Raw genomic sequence first — 15,067 nt, forward strand, 5'->3', positions numbered from 1 at the left:
TCAGAGACTCACAGATCCAGTCAACTGGATTTATACTTTGTGTCCTTAAATATAAAAGTGAGGTGATCAATAATAAATGCAAATTGTCTTCCCCTCTTGCTTACTCCTTCTCCCTCCTCTTTCCCAGTTTTTGTTAAGATTTATTTTTTATTTTTTCTTGATGTCTTTTTTTTTTTTAAAGATTTTATTATTATTGGAAAGCCGGATATACAGAGAGGAGGAGAGACAGAGAGGAAGATCTTCCATCCGATGTTTCACTCCCCAAGCGAGCCGCAACAGGCCGGTACACGCCAATCCGAAGCTGGGAACCAGGAACCTCCTCCAGGTCTCCAACGCGGGTGCAGAGTCCCAAAGCTTTGGGCCGTCCTCTCCTGCTTTCCCAGGCCACAAGCAGAGAACTGGATGGAAAGTGGAGCTGCCGGGACTAGAACCGGCGCCCATATAGGATCCCGGGGCGTTCAAGGCGAGGACTTTAGCTGCTAGGCCACGCCGCCGGGCCCCTCTTGGTGTCTTTTTAAAGCCATGTATATTAAGGTATAATTTACTGCCAAGTAAACCTTTTGTAATCCAGTGCTATACTTTCCAACAAACAGGGTAATCATGTAAGTATCAATATAACAAAAAAAAAAAGCTAGAACATTTTCATCATGTCAAAGTTCCTACTGCCTCATTGTACTGAATTGCACCTGGCTACACACAGTCATTACAAACTACTAGTTTGTTCATTTCCTATAAGGTCTTAACTTTTCTAAAATCTCTTATAAATGTCTTAGAAGTATCTTATGTAATGGTTTATAGCGATATAATTTATTTGTGTGAGTATGTAGCATGAGTGTTTTGAATCTGGTTTTTGTCATTTAGCCCATAACATTTGTGATTCATCCACATTGTTCCCTCTATCAGTGTGTGCTTCTTGATGACTGAAATTACTCCATTTTGTGGATGTGTTCTTTGCTTGAAGTACTTTTATTTCCAGATTTTGCTGAAATTAAGAATTAAACTCCTATAAAGACATTTTTTTCTTTTCTTTTCCTTAGTGTAAATAGCTAGGGATTGGGTTTGCTAAATCGTATCCTAAGTATGTGTTTATACAAAACTAGCAAACTGTTTTCAAAATGAATGGACCATTATGTATTTTTATTAACAATTTTTGTTCCAGTGATTGATTTTTTCCTGTTAGCACATGATGTTGTGAATCTTTTTCATATTAGACATTGTACATTGATGTGTAGTTGTATACCATTATGATTTTAATTTGCATTTCCCCAACAATTTATGTGTTGTACATCTTGTCATACACTTGTCATTTTCTGGTAAAGTTTCTGGTTAAATCATTTGTCTTGTATTTAACTAGATGACTTGCTTTCTTATAATGACAGCTCTATTTATTTTAAGTGTGTGTGTTTTTTAACTTTTAAATCCATTTATGGATTTATTTCATAAAATTTACTTTTTTCTCAGCAAAAGCAAATTACTGAGAAAATATATGTTTTAACTTTACTTTTTTGTTATAACGAGAATGTTTTGCTTTATGTATCATCATTAGGGTTTTTCTTCATTGTTATGTATGTATATAAATTTTGTGATTTTACCTTTTACATTTAATTGTAACAATATATATACATTATGTATAAATAGATATATTTTTATGATTCTGCCTTTTACATTCAATCGGTTACTGAATAGAAATGATAATTCTCTTATCAGATTTCATCCAAAATAGGACCAGCAGCCTTCAGAAGTTGCATTCCATATTTCAGCCTGCTACTGATGAGATAATGCATTAGCTTTTATGGCAATTTTATTTTAGAAATTATACTTTACCCTTTCTCATAAAAATATTACTATACGCATTTTGATATTTTTCTTTTTCCTCTTGTTGAAAATTGTTGTAAACTGACTTCAAAAACAAGTGTTGCAAAATCAAGAACTCTGATATAAAATTATTGTTTATATGTTCTACAGCAGGAGCTCTGTACGGCATTTTATAAAAAAAAGTGAAGATTGACTTTAAAATGAAACATTAGAATTTTTTTAAGAGAGCAGAAGATTTGATAACAATATTTGCTGTTTTACTCACCTAATGTCTCATTCAAGTAGTGATGCAAACTCATTTCCATACAAGGAATTATTTAAAAATTACTTAATTTGGGCATTTCACTTATTGGAGTATTTTTAATAGTATCAGGTTAGCTATTTCTACAGTTCCAATTCTTCAGAAAATTAATATGGATGTATTACTGAACCTAGAAGTAAACATAACTGCACACATCAGTATACAGAACTGATCATCACAAGCAGGTCCCTAGTGCTGTCTTGTATATTTTACATGTTTTTTTGTTATGTAGTTCTTTGCATTAAAAGTTACTGACCTGGAATCATAATATAATCAAATATTGTTAGATTAAATGCAAGATGTGTAGTCTGTTATCTTCAAAAGCAATTCTGATGAGTTTTCTTGTTTAAGGAGATGTGTATTTTAAATAACATCTTGGATTTATTTTTTTCTGGAAAGTTAAAGTCATGTATACTATGAAATTTTTTAATTAGGAAATTGCCCATAAATTACTATGGATAACATTTTGTGAAGTTAACTATTATGAATGTCTAAACGCATTACCCTTTTTAAAGATTTTGGGCAAGCTAGTGCAAGTAATGTAAAGGTTAAAATCAGAGCTGAAACCGATTATTACCCTAAATATCAGCCAAGAAACTGAAAGTGACATTTTCATTCTGGGACTCGAGAGAAGTTGACAGACTCTTATGCTTCTGTTTTATTTTTTTATTTCTGCTTCTGCCATGAGTAAAAGTGCAGCTGCTTATCAGAAGGCAAATCCTGCAATTTAGGATTCCATAGACTGTCTGTTAGACCAGTTAAATAATTTTAATCTATAAATCTGAACTACAACTCATAGAATGACATCCTGAAAGGAAACTTACAGTGAAGGAAACTTACAGTATGCAAACAGCCAATATGAGTTCATCTCTTCAAAATAATATAATCTCAGCTTCCAGTTTTACTTGCATTAGCACTGCGGTGTGATACCAGCTCCCAGTTATTATGGTGGTTCTGCTTCAAGACAAGTGCACTGTGCCTAGCAAACTTAAACCCACAACATGGGTTAAACTATTTTTTTTTTTTTTTTTTTTTTTTTTTTTTTTTTTGCTGCTGCCAGGTGAGCTATGTGACAGTTTGCAATGCATCTTGGTAAAGGTATTTCAGAGTAGTATCTGAGAAATCGAGTTACTGCTGAGAATGTGATATAAACCTAAATGTACAATCCACATGGTTTGTCAATGATGCTTATTATGATTCTGCAGCCAGAGTTTCATTTCTTTTAAAACTGCTCTAGAGAATTTTGTTTGCATTATTCCTCGCCTAAATGCAAGCTGTGCCTCTTCTGGGAATAAGGCCAGCGTCCTATCTTCTCACAAGTGGTTACTCCTTTCTAATTGGGATTTCTCTTACCTTTAAGTTCTTAGTCAACCAGGTATTTCTGTTACTATTACTCTGTTTCTCTCTCTCTCTCTGTCTCTCTGTCTCTCTCTCTTTCTCTCTCTCATGTGTATGTGTGTACATGTTTTAAGGCACTAACCACTTGTTTATCATTTGTCATCAAGGAGTAAGTATATTTAGAAGGCCTGTTTGTTTAGCGGACTTTTTTTTAATCCTTAGATGGATTTTTTTAAGTGAGAGAATTGTTTTGAAATGGATCCTCAGAGACACATTAATTCTGTTTTGGTATCTTAGATGGTGTAAATGCATTGTTAAGTAGTATGAAAGAATTATGGATTATGCACTGTGATCTAATTATGTTGGCTGGGGTATCTTATTGGTTTCTTGGTATTATAAAAAGCTCACTTTCATTTTAGAAAATAGCTGTTTACTTGATTTTCGCAAAACCTTACAATCTCACTTCCTTAGAAGATTTAATAGTAGATTATTCTCTGGAGGTGTTTTGTTACTAAGACTTAATTTCCTTTTTCCAGATTGCATGCTTCACAATGATTTATTATCATGAAACGTGAAAATGCATGGCTTTTCAAGGAAAAGAAAATGTACCATGGCCTTACACTGTATTTCATGTCTTTTAATTAAAAGAATTCAGTAGTTTTCATTCCATTTCTAAAGCAGAATGCATATTAAAAATTTGCTGTTCCATGAAGATATAGGTCTCTTTGTATGATACATAATGGAAACAGAGGAATCAGTTATTTTGTACTTCTATTAAAGCATTAAGTATATCTATATGGAAGTGAAATAGGTTATTTTAATGTATTAAGTAGAAAATATAGAATGGGCCTTTATTGTTTTGTTTATTTTTAAGATAAACATTTTCATCTGACTAGAAGTCTTTTTATGGTGCTAATTTTAAAATATATTCACTATCCAAAAGGTAATTTGTGAAATGATATGTAAATTTATAAGATCAGAATTTCTTTTATCATCCCATCTTTAAAGTTTATTATTTAAATTTGTATGTTGTATTTATAATTAATGTTTTATTTATTTTTATGAGATTGCTTCTATTCCCTTTAGAAACAATTTTCTTATATAAAAGAAACACAAGCTAATATCTTCATTGTTTTGACCACTGTTTGGTCTAATATGTCATGCATTACTAACTCTAATCCCCTATTTTTAAATATTCTGTGTCTGTTGCTTATTGTGAATAGTGTTTGTGCTTACTTATATATGTGACATTGTTACTCAGTTGCCTTACTTGAATAATTATTTTGAACTGAATTTTTGAATATTCACACAGTGTTAATCATATATAAAAAAATATAAGCAGGGCCTGACGCAGTGTCTCAATGTCTAAATCCTTACCTTGCAAGGGCCGAGATCCCATGTGGGTACCAGTTTGCGTTGCAGCTCCTCCACTTTCCATCCAGCTCCCTGCTTATGGCCTGGGAAAGCATGGGCTGGAGTGGGGAAGGTTCAGGTCCTTCAGCATCTACATGCGTATGGGAGACTGGAAAGAAGCTCCTGGCTTCTGGCTTTAGATCAGCTCAGTCTATTAATGTCAGTTGAGGAGTGAGCAGATGGGAGAACTCTCTTGTTGTGGAGTAAGGGAGAAATCGCACTGGACCCAAGTGTAGGATGTTAGGAGGAGTCTTTATGTCTCATCCTTGGTGACAGCAGCTCCCACTATTTTCCAGGAGCCACTGAGTGAAGTCAGGGGTTTTTAAGCTCTCATCCTCCAGTCAGATTGAGAGCCACGCAGTACCAACAGTTTCAGGCAGGCAGGAGTTACCAGAGCCCAAAGTTTTCCTGTTGCTCACCTAATCTAGTACAATAGGAGACATCTTTAAAATTAATGTTAGAAAACTCTCTGACCTTGGCATTGCCCTCTAAATTCAGGTGCGAGTGCTTGTTTAATGTTTTGCTTGACTATATAGTCAGCCCCTCAGAAAGTTCACTTTTTTTCTCTACTTCATATCAGAAAAACTTCCATCTGTATACACAAGAAAAAATTATATTTGATTTATCCCATTCCTTTATTTCTGTCCTCTTACATTTAAATCACCTTCAAATCCATTGGCTATGTGTGAAATATATAGCCTATGCTTCTTACCTCCATTTCTACCGCTTTGATTCTGTTATAAATCAGCATCATCCTTCACCTGTACTACTGCTGCAGTTTTCAGACATTCCCTAATTTATTTCCTTAGGATAGCCAGATACCATTTTAAAAATATGAGGCATATTGTAGAATTCCTTATGTAAAATCTTGCAGAGATTTTCATTATATTGAAAATAAAAATCGAAACCTTACTGTGACCTACGACTCTGGCACCATAATATGCTTCCTATCTCCATTTCCCATTTCTTGACTGACCACTTGCGCGGTCAGTGTAATCTCTCAATAGCTCTTTGAACATATAAACTTAGTCCTGACTTAGTGATCTCATTTTAGATCTTCATTCTGCCTAGATTGTGCTGTACTTTTCAATTTGTTTCATTGGTCTGCTTCTTGTCATTTTATTCTCCATTGAGGTCACCTCTCTGGAGGCACCTTTCCAGAAAACTAATTTGAAGTAGCTGCTGTATCTCTTTCTTCCCTATATCACAATCCATGAAAATTTTCTGCTTGAATATTTGACGACATTTGTTTGTTCATTAGTTAAAATGTAATCTTTTTGTCTTCTATTCTCACCAGGAAGTAAACTGCATGACAGCAAATGACTGTCTACTTTTTTGACTGTTTAAACAATTTATGGTGCTTAGGGGAGGCATTCAGTAAATACTTACAAAATGAATCAGTGGATTTCAGTGGCAGTTGTGAACGAAAAATCCAATTGCTTAAATATATTTTGTTAGTAAGGTCCATAGTTATCCATTTTAAAGTGATTAATGAAAATAATTTTGTATACACACATATAAACACAAAGTAATAAGTAGTCAAATACCTTTAAGCGAAATCATATCTAGTTATCTAAAAGAAAATTATCTAATCATCGACTGAAAACTTACAAATTAATTATGATATTCATGTAAGTAGTTTTATTTTTCATCCTGTAATTTTTTTTTAAGTAGACTATGGTGTACAGTTAGGATTTCTAGAGCTGGCATTCCAGAGATTGAAGCTCACAGAGATTGGACTGAATGTCCTGAGTTACTACCATCTCTAGTTCTGAAATTTTGATCCTAAATCATATGCTACATAAAAATAGGGAAAATAAACTTAAAAATTACTTTCATATGCATCTACGTAATTATTTCTTAAATGCTGAAACTTAAATATCTACTCTCAGAATATCTTAAATTTTACTTTGTGATTTATACGCTAAATTGAAAGGGACAACAGATGTTTGGATCTGTTTTGATACCTGATTAATATTAGATGTTAAGTGGCACAGTAACTTGCAAATGATTAATGTAAGCAGTTACTCTGTACTTATTGTATGTTCTTGCAAATTTCATAATTTGAAATCTTTTTAAAAATATATTGTGCACTTCGAAATGTTGTACATAGCCACTGTTTCATATGGGAAACTTCTACACATACATTTGTAATAGGATTCTATAAATTAGTTGTGTTATTTCTGTAAAATAGTAGTCTAGTGAATTTAAAATCTATGTGGATAAGTAGATTTAGGATGAAACTTGCAAGACCAAACTTGGTTTTGATCTGCTGATTATATTTAGAAGTAAAAACTAATTAAAAGGTAAAATCTGTATTTAGAATGACTAGCTGTATGGACCATAGTTCCACAGTTCATTCAAACGATCCATCAGCCACTCAGCTTTCTGTTTAGAAGCAAATGCTAACCAACATACTTTGAAAAATAATTTCAGTTCAACTTTTAATATTGGTTAATGTATAAAGTCAATACATATGTTTCACTTAGAAAAATACTGACAATTGATAAGCAGTAATTGTTAGGTTCATGTAAGCGCCTAATAGTATATGTATGAAGTATAAATAAAACATTCAATATTTGTACTATGTAAAGTTAATTGAGTAAAAAAGGAGGTTTTTTTTTAAGATTTATTTTTGTTGGAAAGGCAGATATACAGAGAGGAGGAAGAGAGGAAGATCTTCCATCTGATGATTCACTCCCCAAGCGGCTGGAAAGGCTGAAGCTGTGCCAATCAGAAGCCAGGAGCTTCTTCCAGGTCTCCCACGTGGGTGCAGGGTCCCAAGACTTTAGGCCATCCTCGACTGCATTCCCAGGCCACAATCAGGGAGCTGGATAGGAAGTGAGGCTGCCGGGATTAGAACCGGCGCCCACATGGGATCCTGGCATGTTCAAGGCGAGGACTTTAGCTGCTATGCTCTTGCCCCGGGCCCCAAATGAGGAGTTTTGATGTAACAACACTCTTCTTCCTTTTATCTTTTTTGAACTTAAGACATTTTCAATACAATTTAAGTATCAAATTTTCTTTTAATTTTCTATTAGCATAAAGAACAAATTGAATGTATTTGAACATCATTTAAAACAAAATATCTTATGCACAATGTAGTCAGTCATCTACTTCAAACAGCTTACAAATACAATTTTAGGTTTCCAGAGCCCTCTAGTGATTGTAAAAATACTGTTGTATTTTCTGAGGACATATCTTTTGCTTTTTTTTTTAATCAACAGTTATTTCATTTAAAATTTTTTTTTGAAAATTTTTATTGGAAAGGCAGGTTTATATAGAGAAGGAGAGACAGAAAGATGATAGTCCTTTTTATTTAAGAGAAACAATTCAGATCCCATCTATGTCAGTATTAGCGATATGGGCTTGAGTGAGGTAAAAGTATTACTTCTCTAGGCCTCATCTTCGTATAATTAATTCATATTTTTAAAAGATTTTTATTACTAAGGTCAGAGTTAAGAGTACTGTTCAAGTCAGGTGAAGAGCCCTGTTGATTTTTATACCATGTGCTCTGCATCTTTTGCAGAGGAGATATCTCAGATCTCTGACTTTTGGAGGTCATTTCACTGGTTGTGGTAAATTTTAAGAGTAACCACAGATAACTGATACTGCAGTAGTTTAATATTTGTGACCATTGGTTTGACAAAGCATGAAACAAATTTGGCAGAACTATATTACCAAAACTGATACATACAAGCATATCTTTTTTTGCTAATTTTCTTACTTTTTTCCTGTTTAATTTAGAACTATTTTTATATATTATTTTGTTAATCATCTACCTCAATAAACTGCAGTGTGATCATGTAATGTGTAAATATGAATTGAAAATGCTTCTATTTGTTTACATTATTTAGCACTTAATGTTTATATGTATTTTTAAAATTTACAGACAGCAAATTTTGCATATGTATTTAACTATGATGTATTTAATGACCTGAATACACTGTAGTGTCCTTGTTTTACACTTAAGAAGTGTCTAGGGCCCGCCGCGAAGTTAAGGTCCTCGCCTTGCACCTGCGAGGATCCCATATGGTCGCTGGTTCTAATCCCTGTGGCCCCGCTTCCCATCCAGCTCTCTGCTTGTGGCCTGGGAAAGCAGTCGAGGACGGCCCAAAGCTTTGGGACCCTGCACCCACTTGGGAGACCTGGAAGAGCTCCTGCTCCTGACTTTGGATCAGCTCAACTCCAACCATTGTGCTCACTTGGGGAGTGAATCATCGGATGGAAGATCTTCCTCTCTGTCTCTCCTCCTCTCTGTATATCCGCCTTTCCGATAAAAATAAGTAAATCTTTACAAAAAAAAGAGAAGTGTCTAGAATGATAAATGTATAGTCTTAACATGTTTTTCAAAGTAAGTGAATTACAGTTTCAAAATGTATGAGAATTGTACAATTGTTTTTAGTTGCTCTGAACTACAAACACTGCATGTACAGAACATACTGAGTTTTTTTTTTTTAACAAAGAAATTAAATGTTTTTATTTGATGTTTTTATGGGTCCTTTACATTAATACAATTTATTGTTGGGTTAATTTTATTCATTTGTTTGTTTGTTTGTTGTAGATTGGACAGCTGGCTTTTAGAGGAATGAGAAGACTCAATAGAATTCAATCAATAGTGTTTGAGACTGCCTACAACACTAATGAGAACATGCTTATCTGTGCCCCTACTGGTGCAGGAAAGACCAACATTGCAATGCTTACAATCTTGCATGAAATTCGCCAACATTTTCAACAAGGTGTTTTAAAAAAGAATGAGTTTAAGGTAGGAAAATTATGAACCAGACAACAGATCTTTAAAATATAATTATGAACAGTAAATATTCGACTATGTATGTTTTATGGAACCTGGATGTTCTTAAGGACCTTGTACTTAAAATTGCAAAAGGAATACTGCTTGATCTACTTCATTACAATTAAGGCAGTCTCTGCTTGTATTATGGAAATGCTATTACCCTTGTGAAAAGCTATGAAAATACATTTAGCTTTGAAGCAGAACCAATTTTGAAAGTGATAAGGCTGTGTAAACAAACTTCATTGTCCTTTAAATAGCTGTACACTTATCCAACCCAAGATAAGTACTTTTCATATATCACTATTAAGATTCTTCACTGGAAGTAGCTAGAATCATATTTCACAATAAATTGTGATTTGTATTGGCTACTGTGAAACAAATGACGTTGTGGTTTTGGCTCATTCATCAAACTAGTGTTCCTTTGGTCCAGATTGTATATGTTGCTCCAATGAAAGCCTTGGCTGCTGAGATGACAAATTACTTCAGCAAACGTCTAGAGCCACTGGGCATTGTTGTGAAAGAATTGACTGGTGATATGCAATTGTCAAAAACTGAAATTTTACGAACCCAGGTAAGTTGTTTGCCTAATATTTTGTGTTTAACATCTTCTTTCAGGCAGTAGTGAAGATTATTATATAATTAACTCTTAAGCAGTTATAGTACATAATCAAACATAATATAATCAACTTCTTTTGCTTATAATCCTATCTTACTTGTGTCCTGCAAGTATGTTTTTAGGTTCCAGGTGTCATTTTGGTGTTTTGACAATAAACAGTAGAGTTTGTGGATCAGTCCAGAGTTGAATTTTTTTTTTTAGATTTAGTTTATTTTCAGTACAAAGTCAAATATACGGAGAGGAGGAGAGACAGAGAGGCAGAGAGGAAGATCTTCCGTCTGATGATTCACTCCCCAAGTGACGGCAATGGCTGGTGCTGCGCCTATCCAAAGCCAGGAGCCAGGAACCTCCTGCAGGTCTTCCATGCAGGTGCAGGGTCCCAAGGCTTTGGGCTGTCCTCGACTGCTTTCCCAGTCCACAAGCAGGGAGCTGGATGGAAAGTGGAGCTGCTGGGATTAGAATCGGTGGCCATATGGGATCCTGGCACGTTCAAGGCAAGGACTTTAGCTGCTAGGCCACGCCACTGGGCCCCAGAGTTGAATTTTAAGCAGAGAAAATCTGTAGATTTCCAGGGGATTTCATGAACACTGTAAGCCTTCCTTTAGAGTTGAATTAGTACATGATAAAGGTCTCTAGAAATTCTTTATTTCCTCAAATGTAAAATTACTAAATCATGCACTGTATGGAGCATATTGTTAGGCAAAGTAAATTGAGCAGAAAAACATTTTAGGTACAGTTTCTACTTGTGAGGTTCTAGTAACAAGGTAGGAAAAAATTCATTAAGGCCACAACTGGATTATTATTGCTGGCAACATATTATTAAGATAATATGCATAGTGCTTTTGAAAAGTAATATAATAGATGACCAAAATACTAATTAGACACTATTAAAATAGAGGCTGTAACTTTTTTGAAACAGTGGCACTAAATTGAGATGAGGTTGGGGGATCAATTTAGCATACTGGTGTAGCACTATACTATACTATGCTAGCACTGTGGCAACCCCTGGCATTTCTTGATGTGCAGACACATCTCCCTGTAGTTACTGTCTCCATCTTTAGATGGCTTTCCTCCCTGTGTATCCTTTTCCCTACTTTCTCCTGCAAAAATATTAGTATAATACAGTTTATACTTATTTATGTTCATTATAGTATTTTAAAGAAAAAGAAGGAGCCAGCGGCGTGGCCTAGCAGCTAAAGTCCTCGCCTTGAACACGCCGGGATCCCATATGGGCGCCGGTTCTAATCCCGGCAGCTCCACTTCCCATCCAGCTCCCTGCTTGTGGCCTGGAAAAGCAGTCGAGTACGGCCCAAAGCAAAGCCTTGGGATCCTGCACCCGTGTGCGAGACCCGGAAGAGGTTCCTGGTTCCCAGCTTTGGATCAGCGCAGCACTGGCCGTTGCGGCTCACTTGAGTGAATCATCGGACGGAAGATCTTCCTCATTGCCTCTCCTCCTCTCTGTATATCTGACTTTGTAATAAAAAATTAATAACTCTTTTAAAAAAAAGAAACAACAGAAAGATTAGGGAGAAATTAAATATCTAATAACTGATGATTAAACAATATTATATTCCATTTTACAAAATAAAACACTCTGTAAAAATTCTTATGAATTTTTAGTGACCTTAGAATTTGAAGAAGCGAAATTACATGCAACGACTCTGTCTTCATTGATTTAGTTGTTAAATTAAGTAACTAAATAATGAAGAAGAGTTAATAGTTTATAAGTAGTTGTGAAATTACGGAATATTTTTGTTGCATTATTCATATTTTTGTATTTCTTTTTCATTTGTACCACAGGAATACATTACTGATATAGCATGTTTTCAAAAGAAGATTGATTTATTCATGGGAAAGGCAGTTACAGAGAAGGAGAGGGTAGGACAGGGCGAGATCTTCCATCTGCTGGTTCACTTCCCAGATGGGCACAGCTGTCAGAGCCAGACCAGTCCCAGGCCAGGAAGCAAGAGCTTCTTCCTGGTCTCACACATGGGTACAGGACCCATAATGCTAAGAATGTAAAAGTAACCATGATATTTCTCTTAACGTTAGTTTAGGCAACAGGTTTTTGTTCAAAATAATTATTTTTTTAGTATACATCCTTCATAATCTGTCAGTCAACATTCTAATATTTGGTCACAAGCAGAAGAAAGAGATCTGGGGCATCTGCTATTTTTGTTCTTCAGTCATAAGGCTACTTTTTTTTTTTTTTTTTTAATAAACTTAGCACTGCAGTTTGTTGAGGTATGATTGAGGGCAGTGAAGCTCACCAAATTAGCAGTGCTTTGCTGAAGTCCTATTTCTAGTCAATAATAGATAGAGGGTTGTATTTCAGCATTTCTTATTTCTGAGTTATTGATAAGTTTCTCTTACAAGACACAATTTCTGTCCCTCTTTTTTATCTTGATTTTTGTTTCGCTCACATAAGCAGTGTATCAAAAGAACTTGATTTTGTTTCAGTGAATGTCAGTACAGTGAGCATTTGCTCATGTTAATCAGCTCAGTTCATCATATAGCACATGTATATAACATATACTGTATGTTTATAATATATAGACCAATGTATTTAAAAAGATTACTTAGAATAGCAAAAGTACTTGTTTAAAGAGATCAAAAGATGGAAATACATGGGTGTGTTAACCTCATTTTATAAATCAGTTCCAAAATGAGCAACCATTTTAGGATGTGGTGATTAATAATTATCAGTGGTTTTTACTTTTCAAGCCTTATAATTGTTTAATTTTAATCATGAAATTTTATATGATGAAATAATGTGATAAAACCATATTTGTTGCTGTTTTTTCAGTTTATGAAGGATTGCTACTTCTGCCATGTAGATAAATGACAGTGCTCGATATGTGTTTTTTAATGTTTGCTTATTTGTATTGGAAAGTCAGATTTACTGAGAGGAGAGACAGAATGAAAGACCTTCCATCTCCTGTTCACTCTGTAAAAGGTTGCAGCAACCACAGCTGAGCCTATCAGAAGCCAGGAATCAGGAGCTTCTTCCAGATCTCCCATGTGGGTAAAGGTTCCCAAGGTTTTGGGCATTCTTCACCGCCCTCCCAGGCCACAAGCAAGAAGCTAGAAGGGAATTAGAACAGCTGGAGCACAAACCAGTGCCCATAAGAGATTTCAGCCGATACAAGGCTAGGACTTTAGCCACTAGGCTACTGCGCCAAGCATGACATTGCTTGTTATTAAAATGCAAAAATAATTTTGAGCAGATTAGTAGATGAGATGTTGCCAAGAGTTTTCTGAGACTCATTGGTAACCCTGAGACTTCTGCACATACTTAATAGTTTTCTACCCATTTTCTCCGTACCACTGTTGACTCCTGTAGTCTACCTAACTGGCCTCCAGAATGGATCAAAGTGGAAATGAGAGGATATCACTTGTATGCCTGCCAACCAGCTTTCAGAGGACAGTAGACTGTACCTATGACAACTATTTTATACTTCCTCCATGAAATATACTTGATATAACTAGAGTTTTAAGTTTTGGTGGTGAAAATCAGATACCACTCTAGCAAAAGTTAGTTAAGAACAGTAATCAATAATGAAGCCCTGGTTTTAAATTTTCTTTAAATATTTGTTTGTGTGAAAGGCAAAATTAAGAGAGAGGAAGACAGACAGAGATATCTTCCATCTGTTGATTCACTTCCTGAATGGCTTCAATGGCTGGAGATAGACCAAACTGAAGCTAGGATTCAGGAACTGGGCCCAGTGGCGTGGCCTAGCAGCTAAAGTCCTTGCCTTGAACGTGCCAGGATCCCATATGACGCCAATTCTAATCCCAGCAGCTCCACTTCCCATCCAGCTCCCTGCTTGTGGACTGGGAAAGCAGTCGAGGACAGCCCAAAGCCTTGGGACCCTGCACCTGCATGGAAGACCTGCAGGAGGTTCCTGGCTCCTGGCTTTGGATAGGCGCAGCACCAGCCATTGCCGTCACTTGGGGAGTGAATCATCAGACGGAAGATCTTCCTCTCTGCCTCTCTGTCTCTCCTCCTCTATGTATATCTGACTTTTCAAAAAAAAAAATAAGGATTCAGGAACTTTATCCAGGTCTCTCCTGTGGGTGGCAGGACCCAAGTACTTGTTTTATCACCTGTTGCCTTATCCTGATGTAATAGCAGGAACTGCAGTTGAAGTGGGACAGCCAGGACTCACATAAGAGATGCTGAGGTCACAGGTAACTGCTTAACCCCCTTTGCCACAGTGTTAACCCTTCTGATTATTATTAATATCAATTGTGTTTTATAAACCAGTATAATGGAGTATATTAATGTTTAGAGTCTATCATCTGATAGTTTTTTCAAATCTGTAATTGACAAAGGACTAAAAGATTTCAGAGGAAGCATTTTAATAGAGCTATGAAAAGCTTTATTTTTTGTTGTTTTTAAGTTTTATCTTTTTTTTTTTTTTAATTGCCAAGGCTGATTTACAGAGAGAAGAGATAGAAAGATTTTCCCTCCTTTGGTTCATCCCCAAAATGGCTACAATGGCTGGGGCTAAGCCCATCTGAAATCAAGAGTTTCCTCTGGTTTCCCCACCAGGGCCCGAGGAGTAGGACTTTGGATATGCTCTACTGCTTTCCCGGGCCACAAGCAGAGAGCTGGATGGGAAACAGAGCACTGGGACTTGAACCAGCACCCACACGAGATCCGGTGCTTGAGGGAAAAGGACTTGCCAGAGAAGGCATTACACTAGGCCCAGAAAGTTTTATTATTTTATTATTTTTTTTTAAGATTTATTTATTTTCATTACAAACTCAGATATACAGAGAGGAG

The 15,067-nt window shown here is 35.6% G+C and overlaps 1 protein-coding gene across 1 annotated transcript in view; it reads left to right on the forward strand.

The window, feature by feature from the left end:
- The window catches only part of ASCC3 (activating signal cointegrator 1 complex subunit 3), a 312,984-nt gene that overhangs the window by 69,299 nt on the left and 228,618 nt on the right, over nt 1-15,067 (forward strand). Inside the window, exons 9-10 of the mRNA XM_058660479.1 lie at nt 9,432-9,632; nt 10,093-10,233. Of these exons, the coding sequence (XP_058516462.1) occupies nt 9,432-9,632; nt 10,093-10,233 (342 nt within the window). The remainder of the gene's footprint in view (nt 1-9,431; nt 9,633-10,092; nt 10,234-15,067) is intronic.

This window comes from Ochotona princeps, chromosome 1 (genome assembly GCF_030435755.1).
Source record: "Ochotona princeps isolate mOchPri1 chromosome 1, mOchPri1.hap1, whole genome shotgun sequence".
In the NCBI taxonomy this organism is placed as follows: Eukaryota; Metazoa; Chordata; class Mammalia; order Lagomorpha; family Ochotonidae; genus Ochotona; species Ochotona princeps.